General features: G+C 42.1%; 1 protein-coding gene across 1 annotated transcript; it reads left to right on the top strand.

Moving 5' to 3' along the window:
• The first annotated feature begins 4,117 nt into the window (after nt 1-4,117).
• LOC311137408 (ETS homologous factor-like) lies at nt 4,118-19,634 on the top strand. Its single transcript, XM_084171880.1, has 9 exons — nt 4,118-4,171; nt 14,611-14,716; nt 14,873-15,130; nt 15,473-15,529; nt 18,057-18,077; nt 18,183-18,245; nt 18,991-19,035; nt 19,190-19,385; nt 19,494-19,634. The coding sequence occupies exons 2-9, from the start codon at nt 14,620-14,622 to the stop codon at nt 19,591-19,593; spliced, it is 837 nt and encodes a 278-aa protein (XP_084028006.1). The 5' UTR covers nt 4,118-4,171; nt 14,611-14,619; the 3' UTR covers nt 19,594-19,634.
• Nucleotides 19,635-21,847: the final 2,213 nt, after the last annotated feature.

Consider the following 21,847-nt stretch of genomic DNA (forward strand, 5'->3'; position numbering starts at 1 on the left):
ATGTCATGGCTTTAGAAGTTTCTGATAAGCTAATTGACATCATTTGAGTCAATTGGAGGTGTACCTGTGGATGTATTTCAAGGCCTACCTTCAAACTCAGCGCCTCTTTACTTGACATCATGGGAAAATCTAAAGACATCAGCCAAGACCTCAAAAAGAAAATTGTAAACCTCCACAAGTCTGGTTCATCCTCAGTGAAAACAATGTACTAAGTAAATGTCAAATTGGCTTTTTGCCAAATTACCGTACGACAGACCACGTATTCACCCTTCACACCCTAATTGACAAATAAACAAACCAAAACAAAGGCACTAGGATGAGCTACTTCTGTACTGTTTAACACGCCTGCCAAATATCAGAACTCAACATCAAACAGATACATGCCATCAGAACTCAAAATCAAACTGTTGATGCAATAGAATATGCTTTTGATGTATTTTTGACCATTTTCACTGATGTTAACTACTTTAAACGTCTGCTTCTCCAGAACCGCTGGACCACTGCGCCACTCGGGAGAGTTTACATACGCTTAGGTTGGAGTCATTAAAACTTGTTTTTCAACCACTCCACAAATTTCTTGTTAACAAACTATAGTTTTGGCAAGTAGGTTAGGACATCTACTTTGTGCATGACACAAGTAATTTTTCCAACAATTGTTTACAGACAGATTATTTCACTTAAAATTCACTGTATCACAATTCCAGTGGGTCAGAAGTTTACATACACAAAGTTGGCTGTGCCTTTAAACATTTGGAAAATTGCAGAAAATGATGTCATGGCTTTAGAAGTTTCTGATAAGCTAATTGACATCATTTGAGTCAATTGGAGGTGTACCTGTGGATGTATTTCAAGGCCTACCTTCAAACTCAGCGCCTCTTTACTTGACATCATGGGAAAATCTAAAGACATCAGCCAAGACCTCAAAAAGAAAATTGTAAACCTCCACAAGTCTGGTTCATCCTCAGTGAAAACAATGTACTAAGTAAATGTCAAATTGGCTTTTTGCCAAATTACCGTACGACAGACCACGTATTCACCCTTCACACCCTAATTGACAAATAAACAAACCAAAACAAAGGCAAAGTCTTCTCATGCTTTGTTGATTTCAAAAAAAATTTGACTCAATTTGGCATGAGGGTCTGCTATACAAATTGATGGAAAGTGGTGTTGGGGGAAAAACATATGACATGATTAAATTCATGTACACAAACAACAAGTGTGCGGTAAAAATGGGCAAAAAACACACACATTTCTTTCCACAGGGCCGTGGGGTGAGACAGGGATGCAGCTTAAGCTCCACCCTCTTCAACATATATATATCAACAAATTGGCGAGGGCACTAGAACAGTCTGCAGCACACGGCTTCACCCTACTAGAATCTGAAGTCAAATGTCTACTGTTTGCTGATGATCTGGTGCTTCTGTCCACAACCAAGGAGGGCCTAAAGCAGCACCTAGATCTTCTGCACAGATTCTGTCAGACCTGTGCCCTGACAGTAAATCTCAGTGAGACACAAATAATGGTGTTCCAAAAAAGCTCCAGTTGCCAGCACCACAAATACGAATTCCGTCTAGACACCGTTGCCCTAGTGCACACAAAAAAATATACATACCTCGAGCCTAAACATCAGCGCCACAGGTAACTTCCACAAAGCTGTGAACGATCTGAGAGACAAGGCAAGAAGGGCCTTCTATGCCATCAAACGGAACATAAAATTTGACATACCAATAATAAAAAAAAGAAGCAAACTACAATGCTTTTCAAATCAAATCAAATCAAATTTTATTGGCTTACTTACAGCCCTTAACCAACAGTGCATTTATTTTTAATAAAAAAAGTAAAATAAAACAACAACAAAAAAGTGTTGAGAAAAAAAGAGCAGAAGGAAAATAAAATAACAGTAGAGAGGCTATATATACAGGGTGGTAGCGGTGCAGAGTCAATGTGCGGGGGCACCAGCTAGTTGAGGTAGTTGAAGTAATATGTACATGTGGGTAGAGTTAAAGTGACTATGCATAAATAATTAACAGAGTGGGGTGGGGAGCAGTGCAAATAGTCTGGGTAGCCATGATTAGCTGTTCAGGAGTCTTATGGCTTGGGGGTAGAAGCTGTTGAGAAGTCTTTTGGACCTAGACTTGGCACTCGACTTGGCACTCCGGTACCGCTTGCATTGCGGTAGCAAATAGAAAAGTCTATGACTAGGGTGGCTGGAGTCTTTGACAATTTTGAGGGCCTTCCTCTGACACCGCCTGGTATAGAGGTCCTGGATGGCAGGAAGCTTGGACCCAGTGATGTACTGGGCCGTACGCACTACCCTCTGTAGTGCCTTGCGGTCGGAGGCCAAGCAGTTGCCATACCAGGAGGTGATGCAACCAGTCAGGATGCTCTCGATGGTGCAGCTGTATAATTTTTTGAGGATCAGAGGACCCATGCCAAATATTTTCAGTCTCCTGAGGGGGAATAGGCTTTGTTGTGCCCTCTTCACGACTGTCTTGGTGTGTTTGGACCATGATAGTTTGTTGGTGATGTGGACACCAAGGAACTTGAAGCTCTCAACCTGTTCCACTACAGCCCCGTCGATGAGAATGGGGGCGTGCTCAGTCCTCTTTTTTTTCCTGTAGTCCACAATCATCTCGTTTGTCTTGGTCACGTTGAATGAGAGGTTGTTATCCTGGCACCACACGGCCAGGTCTCTGACCTCCTCCCTATAGGCTGTCTCATCGTTGTCGGTGATCAGGACTACCACTGTTGTGTCGTCGGCAAACTTGTGTCGTCTGGCCATGCAGTCATGGGTGAACAGGGAGTAAAGGAGGGGACTGAGCACGGACCCCTGAGGGGCCCCTGTGTTGAGGATCAGTGTGGCAGATGTGTTGTTACCACCTGGGGGTGGCCCGTCAGGAAGTCCAGGATCCAGTTGCAGAGGTAGGTGTTTAGTCCCAGGATCCTTAGCTTAGTGATGAGCTTTGAGGGCACTATGGTGTTGAATGCTGAGCTGTAGCCAATGAATAGCATTCTCACGTAGGTGTTCCTCTTGTCCAGGTGGGAAAGGGCAGTGTGGAGTGCAATAGAGATTGCATCATCTGTGGATCTGTTGGGGCGGTATGCAAATTGGAGTGGGTCTAGGGTTTCTGGGATAATGGTGTTTATGTAAGCCATGACCAGCCTTTCAAAGCACTTCATGTCTACACACGTCAGTGCTACGGGTCGGTAGTCATTTAGGCAGGTTATCTTAGTGTCCTTGGGCACGGGGACTCTGGTGGTCTGCTTGAAACATGTTGGTATTACAGACTCAGTCATGGGACATGTTGAAAATGTCAGTGAAGACACTTGCCAGTTGTCCTAAACAGAGAGTACACAGTGGCAGAATACCTGACCCCTGTGACTGACCCAAAATCAAGGAAAACTTTGACTATGTACAGACTCACTGAGCATAGCCTTACTGTTGAGAAAGGCCACCGTAGGCAGACCTGGCTCTCAAGAGAAGACATGCTATGTGCACACTGCCCACAAACTGAGGTGGAAACTGAGCTGCATTTCCTAACTTCCTGCCAAATGTGTGACCATATTAGAGACACATATTAACCTCAGATTACACAGACCCACATTATTATTTCATTATAGTCTTCATTATTTTTGAACTTTTGTGAGTGTAATGTTTAATTCACTTTTGTTTATCATCTATTGCACTTGCTTTGGCAATGTAAACATATGTTTCTCATGCCAATAAAGCCTCTTAATTTGAATTTGAATTGAGAGAGAGAGAGAGAGAGAGAGAGAGAGAGAGAGAGAGAGAGAGCAGAGTGAAAGTGAAAGCTATGTCAGGTGTGTGTTGTTATTCACTCCGTCACCGTATCCAAATTACTAACTGGCCTGAACCTACCCTGGTAACCAATTGGGGAGAGATAAGGATAGGACAAGGAAGCTGACAGCATAAAATACCCACTGCTGGAGCAGCATCTTGGTGTGTGTGGGCAAGCACTTTTTTCAACAGTTTTTGGAGGCGGAAGAGCACAGCTGCTAGCACTGACAACAACACTAGACTTACCTGTGTATAGAAGCACAGCTAGCTACCCACCTCAAGTCATCTGAGCGAAGAGAGAGAGAGAGAGAGCGAGAGAGAGACAACACACCTATTACACACGGCCTGGTCGGACCTCATTCCATAGCTCTGGTAGGAAACCATGTTAAGCATTGTTTTTCCTGTTGTTAGTTGCTGTTATAATGACTGAATGTAGTGAAATCAATCTAATGTCAAATGGCTGAGCATAGGAGTGAATGGGTGTTTTGACTAAGCATACAGTAGGTATTTTAACTGTAACAAAGCTATGTAGGCATTACTTTAAGTGTCTTTCAAACTAGATTGTGTTTGTTTGGATTAATTTGTCCAACTGTGTCAAGCTTTGATTGCCTGCAATGCTTCTTCAACTTCTTCAAGCATAAAACTTTTACGGAACTGTTCATACAGTGTTAAAGAAGATGACTGATTTTAATTAATTGTGCGTCTTACATTTGAATTCATGGGCAAATGTACTTCTCATGGGCTCTGTTTTGCTTTGAGATACAAACTGCCCCTTAAAGAGAAGTACAAAAAAATGCTGGTAAGCTCTTTTCATACCACATAAATATGAAAAAAAGGGTTTTCTGAACCTCAATGTCAAAACAACCTTCTAAAATGTGCAGCATATATTATTCATGTTTTCAAATTATTATCCATAATGTTATATTGGTTCTATTCCAGCACACTCTTGGAAAATGTTATGAAGCAATGCTATTTGAATCTGTTTCAGCACTGTTTGTAGGCGTCAATGTCATGTTTGACACTGGCCATTACTTATACATGAGCTCATAGGGATGATCTGTGACTGATTACATGCATGAATGTCAAACTAGTGTTTTGCTGTTGTGTAAAGTACTTAAGTAAAAATACTTTAAAGTACTACTTAAGTCGTTTTGGGGGGAGATCTGTACTTTTCTTTACTATTTATATTTTTTTACAACTTTTCCTTCACTACATTCCTCAAGAAAATAATGTAAAAAAAAAAAGTATTCATTACATTTTTTATGCTTAGCAGGACAAGAAAATTGTCCAATTCACAATTCACACACTTTCAAGAGAACATCACTGGTCATCTCTACTGTTTCTGATCTGGCAGACTCACTAAACACAAATGCTACATTTGTAAATGATGTCTGAGTGTTAAAAATGTGGCGTCTGGTTTGCTTCATATAAGGATTTTGAATGTATTTATACTTTTACTTTTGATACTGAAGTATATTTTTGCAATTACATGTACTTTGAAACTAAAGTATATATAAAACCAAATACTTTTAGACTTTTACTCAAGTAATATTTTACTGGATGACTTTCACTTTAACTTTAGTCATTTTCTATTAAGGTATCTTTACTTTTACTCAAATATGACAGTTGGGTACTTTTTCACACTACTGCTGATTTGTTCAGGTTGAATGGCTGTACCTGATTACAACCTACTGTACAGTAATCACCTAGCATTGGTTGTAACTTGCATCAGTTGATATAAAACTCCACAGAGGGAATCCTCAGAAACTTCAGAACCAGGAAAGAGTGACCTGCCTGCACTTGCTTACTGCTTACCTGAAGTGACATTGATCAGTGATCATTCTATTGTCTGTTTACTTCCTTCATCTGTAAACCTTTCCTCATGGTTTTATGTATTTATGTTATTAGTCAGTTTGTTTGGTGACATGCACCGGTAGTGAATATTGATCAGAGGTGAGTTTCCCAAAAGCTTTTTCTAGCTAACATGGAACTTTATGACTCAACCCTGACCATGTATCATTAACAAGTTAACCTTCAACCGTCCAGGAGATTGTAGAAAATAGAAACTACTACCTGATGATAGGGACATGTTAACTAAACAGTCGGGAATACAATGCCTACAGTCTACTTCCATGTAAAGTCTTCAGGCTGCTCAGACTAGACAGTAGGCAAACAGACAGTAGACTGCACTGATGGTAACACAAAGCGTACATGTGGCAAGGCATGGCAATATGTCAATAGGATCTAGATCTGAACCCAACACTTGGCCTAAACTGCCAAAGGCCACATACCTCTAGTGAAAATCTTTCGACTCAAGTGGTTTTGTTTAGGATTGAGGAAGACGGTATAATTGATAATGAATACATTTTTTGCTTATTCCTTGGTCATTGTATGTTTTTTTCACCGCTCAAACCTTATGGTGGTTCACGACTCAAAAGACACCTCAATTGCTGGGTCGATGTCACGCTCTGGCTCCGGGACTTTGTATTATTGAGCCAGGGTGTGTTAATTTTTGTTGTGTTTGGGGATTAGTTGGGTTGTTATTGGTTGTTTCATTGTTTGGTCCAGTGACTCCCAATCAGTGGTAACGAGTGTCAGCTGTCGGCTCGTTATCTCTGATTGGGAGCCATATTTAAACTGTCATTGTTCACCTTGGGGTTGTGGGTTTTTGTTCCTTGTCAGTCATTGTAACTGAGGACTTCACGATTCGTCATTGTTTGTTGTTTTTTTGTAGTGAGTACTTTAATTTAATAAAGTCATGTTCGCTCAACGCGCTGCGCTTTGGTCTCCCTCATTAGACGATCGTGACAGAAAAACCCACCTTAACCAGATCAAGCAGCATGAAGAAGAGAGAGGATGGACTTGGGAGCAGTTGAGTAGGAGTCTCGACTGGGCCAAGCCAAGAGAAGAGGAGAGAGGTTGGACTTTGGAGCAGTGGGGTGATAGTCTGGCGAGAACGATGGAGGCCTGGTCCACGAAGAGGAGAGAACCCCAGAAAATTTTTAGGGGGGGGCTCACGACGTCGGACCAGCAGGAGGCCGCTATAGAGCGGTCCAGTGGGTTGCCGGAGGAGGCCGTCGGGTTACGGGGGCCACTGGTCGAAGAGGGGATGGAGGAAGTAGAGGCACGGCGAGAGGTACTGGCGTGTGTTGTCAGTCCGGTCCGGCCCGTTCCAGATCCCGGTGTAGGGCCAGTGGTGTGTGTCCCCAGTACAGTCCGGCCCATCCAAGCTCCCCGCACCAAGCCAGTGGTGTGCGTCGTCAGCCCTGTCCGGCCCGTTCCTGCTCTCCGCGCCAAGTCTGTGGTGCGCGTCGCCAGCCCTGTCAGACCCGTGCCTGCTCTCCGCACCAAGTCTATGGTGCGTTTCGTCAGCCCTGTCCGGCCCATCCAAGCTCCCCGCACCAGGTCAGTGGTGCGCGTCGCCAGCCCTGTCCGGCCCGTGCCTGCTCTCCGCACCAAGTCTATGGTGCGTTTCGTCAGCCCTGTCCGGCCTGTTCCTGCCACTCGCACCAAACCAGGGGTGCGAGTCGCCAGCCTGGTCCAGCCCGTTCCTGCTACTCGCACCAAGCCAAGGGTGCGAGTCGTCAGCCGGATTCTGCCTGTTCCTGCCACTCGCACCAAGTCAAGGGTGCGAGTCGTCAGCCGGATTCAGCCCATTCCTGCTACTCGCACCAAGCCAAGGGTGCGAGTCGTCAGCCGGATTCAGCCCATTCCTGCTACTCGCACCAAGCCAAGGGTGCGAGTCGTCAGCCGGATTCAGCCCATTCCTGCTACTCGCACCAAGCCAGGGATGCGAGTCTTCAGCCTGGTAAGGCCTGTTCCGGCTCCACGCACCATGCAAAGGGTGCGTATCGTCTGCCAGGTCCGGTCCATTCCTGCCTCACGCGCCAAGCCAGGGGTGCGCGTCGGCAGTCCTGATCCAGCTAACTGGGTCAGATCGGACTGGGGGCACTGCGGGGGGATTGTAGTAGGGTGGTGGTCAAGCCCGGAGCCGGAGCCGCCTCCGAGGAGCAATACCCACCCAGCCCTTTCCTATTTGGGGTGTAGGCGCGGTCGGAGTCCGCGCCTTTAGGGGGGGGTACTGTCACGCTCTGGCTCCGGGACTGTGTATTTTGAGCCAGGGTGTGTTCATTTGGTTGTGTTTGGTATTGGTTGTGTTGTATTTGGTTGTGTTTCCTTGTTTGGTCGTGTGACTCCCAATCAGTGGTAACGAGTGTCAGCTGTCGGCTCGTTATCTCTGATTGGGAGCCATATTTAAACTGTCAGTGTTCACCTTAGTGTTGTGGGTTTTTGTTCCTTGTCAGTCGTTGTCACTGTGGACTTTACGATCGTGTTTTGTTTTGTTTCGTGTACTTTACCAATTAAAGTCATGTTCGTATCGCACGCTGCGCCTTGGTCCACTCATTTCGTAGACGATCGTGACAGTCGAGATACAAAAAAGTTTGGGAACCCCTAGACTAGACAAACACTAAAAGATGTGACAAAGTCATTGCAAGTACTGTGGTGCAGCCGCTCCACCTTTCTCTTATATTCTTGTCACAGGCCTCAGTGCCGACCTCCAACTTTAAGAATGTATACTGAACAAAAATATGAACGCAACATGCAACAGTTTCAAAGATTTTACTGAGTTACAGTTCATATAAGGAAATAGATTCATTAGGCCCTAATCTATGGATTTCACATGACTGGGCAGGGGCGCAGCCATGGTTGGGCCTGGGAGGGCATAGGCCCACCCACTGTTCAGTATATATTTACATATTGAATGCAAATATGGTTGTGGTGAAGGGTTTTCTCAACAACAGTTCAATTAACGTATCCATGTTGTTGACCCATGATGGCCAACACTTCACAGGCAGTCATGGGAGTGATACGGAGAAGAGTATACCATGGTCCACATACTGTACTGTAGCACTAATGTCTTTCCATAAATATTCAAAGGACTATTCACTGATGATATTTATGTTGTATTTACTTTTACAATGTCACTTCTTTATCAATTCTTTAGACCTTCATTAACTTGTTTGTCAACTTTGAACATGTCTTTACAGTCAAAGTTGATATGATGCCTATTATGAATGAAAACATAGCAATGTATCAACCTACGTGACATCAAAGAGGGCCAACCAACTTTCTGGTAGAGAATGCAGTGATGAGTACTAAAATTGTTGCCCGTAATAAAGTGCGGTGCGCTTTGATAAACTGCATCTAACGGCTTTAATGAAGTGGCAGCTGCATTCATATAGATCAGGGGTTCTTAAACTTTTTCAGCCTGGGACCCAAATTAGAAATGTGGTGTTTTCCTGGGACCCAAGCTTAGGAAAATATGCAACTATACGTAAATATTGGTACATTTAATTTCCTTTATGCCTAAAACAAATGCAATATAGACCAGAACAAATAACAATGAGATTAAATATCCATATAAATATCTATTCATGTTTATTTTCCCCCATTAAAAACACTGTTGCTGTTAAAATACAATAAATCATTTTCATTCTGAACTGGAATAAACTGATTGATCACATCACACAGATGATTAACATAACACACAAACAGGCTTTTTGATAGTGTAACCCTATTAACAGTACAGATGAAAAATGATCAGGCCTACTGTACATCTTAATGTAGAAGTTATTGTCTAGGTTGGAACTGTTACTGTTAAAATACAATACATATATTTTAATCTGAACTGAAATAAACTGATTGATCACATCACACAGACACACACACACACAGTCCTAATGAGAGGTTTGTGGCTGGTTGAAGTTTTCAACAAGCATGTCTATTCTGGGCTCAGACTTTGACAGTGCAACACTGAGGTCATGCTCTGCATTGAGACTGTTTCTGTACTTGTTTTTTAAGTATGTCAGAGTTGAGAACCCTGACTTGCATAGGTATGTGGTGCAAAACTGGATCAGAACATTTACTGCTTTCTCAGTCAGGCAGGAGACGGCTTCCTACTGTAGATGAGCAACCCAGAGTGTGTTTGTCTCAAAAAGCATCTTGCTTAAATCAGTTTATTCCAGTTCAGAATAAAAAGTATTACTTGTATTTTAACAGCAACAGTTCCAACCTAGACTAGTTATCAACAATAATTTCTACAGTAAGATGTATAGGAGGCCTGATCATTTTTCATCTTCATCTGTACTGTTACAAAGGGTTGCACTATAAGTAGCTATCTAGCTTGCTTTGGCTAATGTTAGCTATTAATTAGCTGTGTACAAGGCCAGGGGATTGTTTGAAAGAGAAATCTACTACTATGAGAGTTAGTACTTACTTATTTCTGCTTATCTTCACCTGTTATAAAATTACAACAAAGCCTTGCTAGCTGACTTACTTTTCCACTGTCAAAGCACTGTTTCCTGAAGCATTATGCCCTGTTCTGAATGAAATCCCTGGTTTTACCATTATGTTGTGGATATTTGCTCAGGACATGTCGTTTTATTGATTTGTTCATTTTGAGAGACTCATTACTAAGCACTTCCCCCGCACAAAACACATTGTGGGCGCTCCTTGTTATTTCTCAAAGTTTGTATGAAAGAGAGAGAAACTCATCGCTGTATTTGCATTTCATGACAATTGAGCTCAGTCAGAACTTGTGGCTAGCATGAGTCCATTTGATGACAGCGATGAGTGATGGCGAATGGGAATGACAAGTCAGTGGCTGACAGCGCATCATCTGCTGCTGAACGACAGCACTGCGTCGTGTGTGACGCGGAATGATCTTCAAGAAAACTGCAGAAAAAAATATCTGCTAAACGGTGAAGCACACGGGCATCTCCCTCTCCCACTTGCACAGCTGCCATACTGAGCAGAGACCGCTGCTAAGCAGAGAGCGCAGATGCACTTGGCCAAATCAATTCCAGTAATTAATGAAATAATTCTACATTGACTTTGACACGTCGCGACTCACCATTAACAGGTCCGCAACCCACTTTGGGTTGCAACCCATACTTTAAGAAAGGCTGATATAGATTATGTCTCCATAGTCTAGGACCGATTGGAGCATCGACTGAATAATCTGCTTTCTACTACTTAGCTAGAGGCAGGACCTATTTCTATTTAAGAAGCCCATTTTTATTGTCAGCTTCTTAACTAACTCATCAATATGCTTTTTAAAAGACAGCTTTTCATCTATCCAGATGCCCAGATATTTGTAAGCCAGGACACGATCAATATGGACAACATCCAAAGTGCACATGCATAAATCATCAGACTTATTTTTATGTGCTCTAGAGAACAACATATATTTAGTTTTCCCTGCATTCAGTACAAATTTCAGGTCAGTAAAGCTTTTCTGTAACACAATGAAGGCAGACTGTAGTATAGATAGAGCCTGGTCAACCGTGGGGGCAATAGCATACACAACAGCATCATCTGCATACAAGTGCAGGTCACATTTTTTTTACATACAAGTTGTATTAATGTTAACAGTAAAATAAACAGGACCCAGAATCGACCCCTGCGGGACACCTTTTGTAATATCCAGGAAACCTGATTTAACACCATCAGTAGATATACATTGTTCTATCTGTGAAGTAATTTTTAAACCAGTTACATGCAGCCTGGTATAGGTAAATTGAGCAAAGCCTCTGAATTAGCAGTGAGTGATCAACAGTATCGAAAGCCTTTGACAGGTCAATGAAGAGGGCATTACAATGTTGCTTTTTATCCATACAGTTTTTTATACGTAGGGATGAAGCAGAGATAGTGTTATGACCTGGTCTAAAACATGAATGATGTACACTATACTGTATATAAAAAAGTATGTGGACACCCCTTCAAATTAGTGGATTCGGCTATTTCAGACACACTCGTTGCTGACCAGCCATGCAATCTCCATGCTCAAACATTGGCAGTAGAATGGCCTTACTGAAGAGCAACAATGGCTCAGCCGCGAAGTGCAAGCTCAAAGAACGGGATCACAGAGTGCTGAAGCACGTAGCGCGTAAAAACCATCTGTCCTCAGTTCCAACACTCACTACCGAGTTCCAAACTGCCTCTGGAAGCAACGTCAGCACAATAACTGTTTGTCGGGAGCTTCATGAAATGGGTTTCCATGGCTGAGCAGCCACACAGAAGCCTAAGATCACCGTGTGCAATGCCAAGCGTCGGCTGAAGTGGTTAAAAGCTCGCCGCCATTGGACTCTGGAGCAATGGAAACGTGTTCTCTGGAGAGATGAATCAAGCTTCAAATCTGGGTTTGGCGGAAGCCAGGAGACTGCTACCTGCCTCAATGCATAGTGCCAACTGTAAAGTTTGGTTGAGGACAAATAATGATCTGGGGCTGTTTTTCATGGTTCGGGCTAGGCCTCTTAGTTCCAGTAAAGGGAAATCTTAATGCTACAGCATACAATGACATTATAGACGATTCTGTGCTTCCAACTTCGTGGCAACAGTTTGGGGAAGGCCCTTTCCTGTTTCAGCATGACAATGCCACCATGCACAAAGTGAGGTCCATACAGAAATGGTTTGTCGAGATCGGTGTGGAATTGGAGCGGCGACTGCGAGCCAGGCCTAATCGCCCAACATCAGTGCCCGACCTCACTAATGCGCTTGTGTCTGAATGGAAGCAAGTCCCCGCAGCAATGTTCCAACATCTAGTGGAAAACCTTCTCAGAAGAGTGGAGGCCGTTATAGCAGTAAAGGGGGGACCAACTCCAAATGAATGCCCATGGTTTTGGAATTAGATGTTCAACGAGCAGGTGTCCACATACATTTGGTCATGTAGTGTACATTTAGAATACATTTCAAAGATAAGAAAGATCTTAGCTGAGAATTAATCAAGGATTCTAATATTTTATTTAGGCAAGAAAGTTTAGAAATAGGCCGATAATTATTTAGGTCACAAGGGTCCCCACCTTTGTGAAGGGGGAGTACATGGGCTGCCTTCCAAACCTTGGGGAGAGTACCAGATATAATCGTCAGGTAAAAAATATGTGTTAATGATTTAGCAATCAAGGGGGCAGAGAGCTGCAGCAAAAATGGATCAAGCATATCAGCTCCAGTGGATTTTCTTATGTCAATCTGAAATACGTTTTATCTGGTTTGTCAATCATAAATGACCTGCAGGCGTTTCTGCGCTTAACTGTCGAGATATCCAGGAGTATCACATCATTAAGTGTGATTAACCCATTTCATTCAACCATCAGCAGAACAAATAGGTATACAGTGCATTCGGAAAGTATTCACACCCCTTGACTTTTCCACATTTGTTATGTTACAGCCTTATTCAAAAAAAATGTTTTTATACCTCATCAATCTACACACAATACCCCCTAATGACAAAGCGAAAACAGATTTTTATAATTTTTTACACATTTATTAAAGTAAATAATACAAAACAGAAATACCTTATTTACATAAGTATTCAGACCCTTTGCAATGAGACTCGAAATTGAGCTCAGGTGCATCCTGTTTCCATTGATCATCCTTGAGATGTTTCTACAACTTGATTGGAGTCCACCTGTGGTAAATTCAATTGATTGGACATGATTTGGAAAGGCACACACCTGTCTATATAAGGTCCCACACTTGACAGTGCATGTCAGAGCAAAAACCAAGCCATGAGGTCGAAGGAATTGTCCGTAGAGCTCCAAGACAGGGTTGTGTCGAGGCACAGATCTGGGGAAGTGTACCAAAAAATGTCCGTAGCATTGAAGGTCCCCAAGAACACAGTGGCCTCCATTATTCTTAAATGGAAGTAGTTTGGAACCACCAATACTCTTCCTAAAGCTGGCCACCTGGCCAAACTAAGCAATCAAGGCAGAAGGGCCTTGGTGAGGGAGGTGACCAAGAACCCGATGGTCACTCTGACAGAGCTCCAGAGTTCCTCTGTGGAGATGGGAGAACCTTCCAGAAGGACAACCATCTCTGCAGTACTCCACCAATCAGGAGGTGGAATGGCCAGACGGAAGCCACTCCTCAGAAAAAGGCACATGACAGCCCGCTTGGTGTTTTGCAAAAAATCTCTTGTCTGATGAAACCAAGATTGAACTCTTTGGCCTGAATGCCAAGCGTCATGTCTGGAGGAAACCTGTCACCATCCCTACAGTGAAGCGTGGTGGTTGCAGCATCATCCTGTGGGGATGTTTTTCAGCGGCAGGGACTGGGAGACTATAATAATAATATGCCATTTAGCAGACGCTTTTATCCAAAGCGACTTACAGTCGTGCGTGCATACATTTTTGTGTATGGGTGGTCCCGGGGATCGAACCCACTACCTTGGCGTTACAAGCGCCATGCTCTACCAGCTGAGCTACAGAGGACCACAACTGACTAGTCAGGATCGAGGGAAAGATGAATGGAGCAAAGTACTGAGAGATCCTTGAGGAAAACCTGCTCCAGAGCGCTCAGGACCTCAGACTTGGGCGAAGGTTCAGCTTCCAACAGGACAACAACTCTAAGCACACAGCCAAGACAATGCAGGAGTGGCTTTAGGACAAGTCTCTGAATGTCCTTCAATGGCCCAGCCAGAGCCCGGACTTAAACCCAATCTAACATCTCTGGAGAGACATGAAAATAGCTGTGCAGCGATGCTCCCCATCCAACCCGACAGATCTTGAGAGGATCTGCATAGAAGAATGGGAGAATGTATAGTAAACAGACACCCACGCTCTCCCTACACTGACTCCCTCTGCACTTTCACAACTGTCAATGTTGTCATTTAGAAATATCTATTTTGCAAAAGTCTCAACTCACTATGGGGAATAACACTATCTATGTGCACTGTGTGTGATTACACAGTAGGCTAGCTATCACCTTGTTTGGGGTTTTACTCCATACTGACTGTGTGTGTCTTTCTCCCCCAGCTCCGGACCATGGTCCGTCATACCACCTGTATCATGAGCATCCCTTCCACTGCCAGCATTGAGAGCCAGCTGCCCACAACATGGAGCTCCTACCCCTGCCCAGACAGTGAGGACTTGTTTGGTTGCTCAATGGCTCATTTAGTAAATTGGTCTGCTGGTTTAATTATTTACAAGTACCTGGGCTAGCCAGAGTTCACATTTTTCACAACACCCCCAGCACACTCGAAACGCACCAAACCTCTACCTTCACCCCTGAACCCAGTTTCCACAGTGATGCCTGGTTACACCTGTCACCTGTGGTCCCAGGACTCTCAGCCTCAGTATTGGTCAAAGTACCTGGTGTGGCAGTGGCTACAGCAGATGTTGGACATGCACCAGATCGACGCTGCCAGCATCCCCTTCCAGAACTTTGACGTGGACGGCCATCAGCTGTGCAGCATGACCTACCAGGACTTCACACGTGCCGCAGGCACCGTGGGGCCTATCCTCTACCACAGCCTCAACGAGCTCAAATGGAGCGGTGGGTTCACACATTGGACAAGGCTGTAACGTCCTCTGTTATTGTTAGTGTCTTATGTTTAAAGAATGGAGGCCAGGTCTGGCTATGTATTGTAAAAACATACTGTTAGTGATAAATTAGGTCTTCAGATGTTTAAATGTAGTATTTCCTTAAAACACTATTTGAGTCAGTTAGAAAACCACAAACAAACAGGAACAGACAGTTGAACCAGTGTAGGGTGGAAGGATCAAGGATTTAAGATTTCATCATCAAGTTTGACTAAACAAAAAGGGTGTTGTTAATGTAAGTGTAATGACAATTCCCTTAAATGACCTCTTGTTTCTCCATGTCATCCCTACACAGGACAGTATCCTGGTGTGGCGTTTTCACCACTGGACGTTATCAAATCAGAGCCAGATGGTAAGAGCTGTCAAAGCAAACAAACCCAGAGAGGATGTAGTACATTGTGTTTCACTCGTCCTTTATTCAAAATGCACTGTTGCGTGCTTATAAAATGAATAATTCATAAAGTTATAGAATATATACAATGTTTCAGACCCTTGTAGAGAACGGGGAGTCTATAGAATCTGTGAGACTCTAGGTCAGGGTTCCCCAACTGGCGGCCCTCTTGCTGAATTTGGTCTGCAGGTGGTTTTATTTGGCCCCAAGCAAAGAAATACAAAAAATTATAATAATGTTTTGTTGAATTTTCATTGATGGACATAAAAGACTGTAAAACCAACAGGAAATCAGCTCCAAGCTATTTTAATTTTGGAAATCTGTTCCCAAGTATTCACACGCATAATAGATAGACATATGTGATCGTATACAAATAATTTTAATTAATAACAATTGATTGGATTTATAAAGCACTTTTCTACCAACTGAGTTACTCAAAGCGCTTTACATACAGTAGTAGGGGGAAACTCCCCTCATCCACCATCAATGTGTAGCACCCACCTCAGTGATGCACGGAACTCTCCCCACACACCAACTATCAGGTGGAGAGGTGAGGACTGATGTATGCCAATTAGGAAAGAGGAGGATGATTAGGTGGCCATGATGGAATGTGGCCAGGTTGGGAATTTAGACATAACACCGGGGTGAACACCCCTACTCTTACAATAAGCGCCATGGGATTTTGAATGACCACAGAGAGTCAGGACACCCGTTTTAACGTCCCATCCTAAAGACGGCACCATACGCAGGAAAATGTTCCCAAATGTAATCAAGGTTTGAAATTATTATGTTTTAGACAAATATTATATCTGTTTGGGCTTCTTGTGTTCAATCTGCAGTCCAAAAATATACAGTACCAGTCAAAAGTTTGGACACACCTACTCATTCAAGGGGTTTTCTTTATTTTTACTATTTTCTATATTGTAGAATAATAGTGAAGACATCAAAACTATGACATAACACATATGGAATCATGTAGTAACAAAAAAAATGTAAACAAATCAAAATACATTTTCTGTTTTAGATTCTTCAAAGTAGCCATCCTTTGCCTTGATGACAGCTTTGCACACTCTTGGCATTCTCTCAACCAGCTTCACCTGGACTGCTTTTCCAACAGTCTTGAAGGAGTTCCCACATATGCTGAGCACTTGTTGGCTGCTTTACCTTCACTCTGCGGTCCAACTCATCCCAAACCATCTCAATTGGGTTGAGGTCAGGTGATTGTGGAGGCCAGGTCATCTGATGCAGCACTCCATCACTCTCCTTCTTGGTCAAATAGCCCTTACACAGCCTGGAGGTGTGTTTTGGGTCATTGTCCTGTTGAAAAACAAATGATAGTCCCATTAAGCGCAAACCAGATGGGATGGTGTATCGCTGCAGAATGCTGTGGTAGCCATGCTGGTTAAGTGTGCCTTGAATTCTAAATAAATCACTGACAGTCTCACCAGCAAAGTACCCCACACCATCACACCTCCTCCTCCATGCTTCACGGTGGGAACCACACATGCAGAGATCATCCGTTCACCTACTCTGCGTCTCACAAAGACACGGCAGTTGGAACCAAAAATCTCAAATTTGGACTCATCAGACCAAAGGACAGGTTTCCACCGGTCTAATGTACGTTGCTCGTGTTCCTTGGCCCAAGCAATTCTATTCTTCTTATTGGTGTCCTTTAGTAGAGGTTTCTTTGCAGCAATTTTCCGTATTGACTGACCTTTATGTCTTAAAGTAATGATGGACTGTCATTTCTCTTTGCTTATTTGAGCTGTTCTTGCCATAATATGGACTTGGTCTTTTAACAAATAGGGCTATCTTCTGTAAATCACCCTTACCTTGTCACAACACAACTGATTGGCTCAAATGCATTAAGAAGGAAAGAAATTCAACAAATTAACTTTTAACAAGGCACACCTGTTAATTGAAATGCATTCCAGGTGACTACCTCATGAAGCTGGTTGAGAGAATGCCAAGAGTGTGCAAAGCTGTCATCAAGGCAAAGGGTGGCTATTTGAAGAATCTCAAATATATTTTCATTTATTTAACACTTTCTGGTTACTACATGATTCCATGTGTGTTATTTCATAGTTTTGATGCCTTAACTATTATTCTACAATGTAGAAAATAGTAAAAATAAAGAAAACCCCTTGAATGAGTAGGTGTGTCCAAACTTTGGACTGGTCCTCTATATTTATAAAAGATTGGCCTGCGGCTGAATCTAGTTGATGATCCCTGTTCTAGACAAACATTGGGATGCACGAATGCACATTGGGATGCATGAGTAATGTACTTAAAGTCATCCCATACAAGCCCATCCAGTCATGACATAGGCCTATCTATGCATGTCTCAACATGTTTGACAGTAGTTAAAAGATGAAGTAAGTTAAACCTAGTTCTTGATTTCACTAAACTCTTGAGTGGTTACTTTATGCCTCTAAGTAAATGTAAGCTTTATGTCCTCTCCTCATAGATTTTCCGTGTCCATTCTCAGAACCTAGCATCTATCCTGCAGGTAGGTACCACATTGGAATGGATAGTAGAGACTTACAAATTCAACATTTTAACTAACTTACGGACATCATCATTTTTTATGTGTTGACATGTCTTTACTTTTTAGATATTTATGATCCCTCATTTCAATGCCTCGCACCTGTGGCGTCTCCCACTCCCTCAAGTCCAGGTAAGAGATGAGGACTGAAAACCTATAAAACATTATGTGAACACAGACATTGGAACAAGCCCCAAGCCAAGGGAAGACTTTGATCTACAGTAGCCTAGTCCCCAAAGAAATTATAGCTGGACCAATGTGAATTTGAAACATAAGATATCATTGAGCAAACAAAGTGGCAATACAAGGCTATTGAGTAAAGTCCATGAACGTTCAGTGATTGATCATTTTGGGAATGGGCCAGCTGAGTTTACTCCTTCACTAAACAATGTCACTGAGCAAACAATGTTTGAGGATACAACTTAACAAATTCATCCGGGGTGGCAGGTAGCTTAGTGGTTAAGAGCGTTGTGCCAGTAACCGAAAGGTTGCTTGTTCTAATCCCCGAGCCGACTAGGTGAAAAATCTGTCGATGTGCCCTTGAGCAAGGCACTTAACCCTAATTGCTCTGGATAAGAGCATCTGCTAAATTACTAAAATGTCTGTATATGTTCCCCACACCCATGTAATTGTATAGTATTGGGTTCCATAGAATTAAGATGGAACGCGTAAGACATAGTGGTACAAGGGTTTACACGTACTGTATGTGGATCCTGTATGAGTTATAGCTCTGTTTGATTAGTTGGTTGGACTACTATGATGCTAGACCCACTAGTGGGTTTGATTGCCACATGTCCCAAATATATTGAATGTCTTCATTTTTATTTGTTGTGAGCATCTGCTTAATGACCATTTCTGCATATTAATTTACTTTCAGACACGAAGAGATCTCACAGTCACCCTCATCAGGTCAAAAAACACAGTCAGTAGTATTTCTCATCTTCAATACTATCGTTCCATATCTTTTAATGTAAATGCTCAATCGGATGATGGCTACATGCTGAACGTTTTGCCTATGCTATAACTGATGTGCAGTAGATGGTTCTAATGTCCACCACCTATGTGTTTCTCCTCAGACCCCCGGAGGACCCACCTGTGGGAGTTCATTAGGGACATTCTGCTGAACCCGGAGCGGAACCCAGGCCTGCTCAAGTGGGAGGACCGGACAGATGGCGTGTTCCGTTTCCTGAAGTCAGAGGCTGTGGCTCAGCTGTGGGGCAAGAAGAAGAAGAACAGCAACATGACCTACGAGAAGCTCAGCCGAGCTATGAGGTAAAGACTGAAGGGATTAGGGGGTTTTGATGTTTATTTCCTGATTCACATCTTAAGGAGGCAGTCATTTTGGCTGTTACATTAACCTCCCTGTCCATACCATTCCAGATATTACTACAAACGGGAAATCCTGGAACACGTGGATGGACGAAGGCTGGTTTACAAGTTTGGAAGAAATGCAAAAGGATGGAGTGAGTCAGAGAAGTGAAAGAGTCTATGAGGATGCCTCTCCACTATGTTGTGCCTTTTTTTAACCACCATATGAAGATGTCTATGTTTATTTTTTATTTTAATGGGTCACTGTGATGTTTTACTATGTTGTTGTTTTAAAGAGGAGTAGAATGCCTTGTTGCAACTCTTGACATTTGTGGGAATTTTTGTATGAAATGTTTACAGTTGGTTCAGAAAGACTACATTTTACATTTGATTGCTTACCCAGCTAGCACATAACCTTCTGAGAACAAAATGTTTCTTAGAGCTCGGTGACAGCGGGGTTGTCATATCGTTATTTTGCATACAACCTTCCTACAACTTTCTGGGAATGGTGCAGGATAGTTGCTTGGCTGTGGAACATTCTTGGGCACATTTAAGAAACAAGAAAAAAGTATAATATTCTTGGTATTTCATTTCTTTATCTGAATGTTTCCTAAAAGTTCAAACAATTTTGGTAATGTTCTAGGAATGTTCTCCAATTAGTTTGACATTGGGAATGTTCTCAAATAGTTCAGAGAATGTTAAGAAACAACGGTCTTCTGTGGGAATTTCAGTACTTCAGCATAATGTTTTCTGCAGGTTTATGCAGTCATGTTCTCAGAACGTTAAGAACACTTTCCATAAAAACCACAAGAACATTAGTAACGTTCAAAGACCTTTCTAAGAATGTTATTTAAAAACACATATGTTTCAATCTAAGCGTCAACAAAACTCTCTTTATCCTCTATCTTGTTAAGTGTGTTCAGGTACGTTGGCCTCGTCCACTTATTGGCCACACCTGATCTTAATTAATGCTTGTTTCCTTTGAAATGGGGTCTGTTTGAATAGGCTAAAATGAACATGGCATGCTAGCTCCTTCCTGGTGGCACAGTGACTAATTCCATGGATAGAGAACAGAAGATCATAGGTACCAAATTTAACTGACGCTGTGCCACAATAAAAAAATTAACGTGTTTGCAAATTAATTTCTGTGTCCTATCTAGGGTTGCAAAGGGAGGGTACTTTACTGGAAACTTTCTAAGTTTACCAGTACACTACCAGAATTTTGGTATCTTTCAATGATCTTATGTAATCTATCACAATATACTGTATCTACTGGCCTTGTTGGGTACTTCATATCACAGGTCTCTGTAATTATCTCTGGCCTTATCACATGGAAAATATATGAAATAATTAAATAAAATGATTTAAAATAGAATTAATGAGAAAGCTGTAAAATATCATCCTAAATATAAACCATCGCTCTTAGTGAATACCATTGGTGTATTTATTTTACTATGTCAATATGTATTTTATGTCAATGTTTTTGCGTCAAACTGGTGGAAGTTGTGAAAAAAGTCAACAGTTGGACGAGTTGCAGAGGTAATTGAAAATAATGCCATTGTTGATTAGATGCTTTTTTCATTAAGTAGGCTATTTTCTCTTCAACCATATGGTCTATCTACTAGAAACTAATGGACAATATGGACACAGATATAAAAATGAATACTATATATGAATATAGATTTTTAAAGTTATTCAAGTATAAATTACCAAAGTTACCATAGATGTTCTGTTAATTACCAAAATTACTGAAGATTTCTGTAACTTTGGTAAATTACCGGTAGCTTTGCAACCCTAGTCCTATCTGTTCTTGGAGTTCAAAACAGTTAACCCAAACTGTTATTAAAATTCTTATTGAGTGAAAGTTTTAAGAAAGTTATTCAAAATCCTCAAAATAACCTTTACATTTTGTTCAAAACATTCACAACATTTAGATAATGTTCTCAGAACGTTATTTAATCACCTTCAAATAGCCTATAATTTCCGTTCTCAGAACGTTAAAAAAACCTCCCAGGAAAACTTTCAGGGAACCATAGTAAAACCTCCCTGCAACCTAAAAATTAACGTTCCATTTAACGTTAACTGAACAGGCAAAAATTTCACTTCCGTTCTCAGAACGTTTAAAAACGTTCCGTTTTAACGGTCAGGAAACTTATGGCATCATTCCCAGAATCAATGGTAAACCAAAAACATACGTTCCCTCAACTTCCAAGGAACCAAATCGTGATGAGTATTTGCAGTGATGAGTGTTTGCAGTAATGAGTATTTGATGAGTATTTGCACTGAAGGCTACTATTTATTGAACAGAAAAAGCACATAACTACAGTGGCTTGCGAAAGTATTCACCCCCCTTGGCATTTTCCCTATTTTGTTGCCTTATAACCTGGAATTAAAATAGATTTTTTGGGGGGGTTGTATCATTTGAT

The sequence above is a fragment of the Coregonus lavaretus genome (genome assembly GCF_964263955.1).
Source record: "Coregonus lavaretus genome assembly, chromosome: 11".
NCBI classification, from domain to species: Eukaryota; Metazoa; Chordata; class Actinopteri; order Salmoniformes; family Salmonidae; genus Coregonus; species Coregonus lavaretus.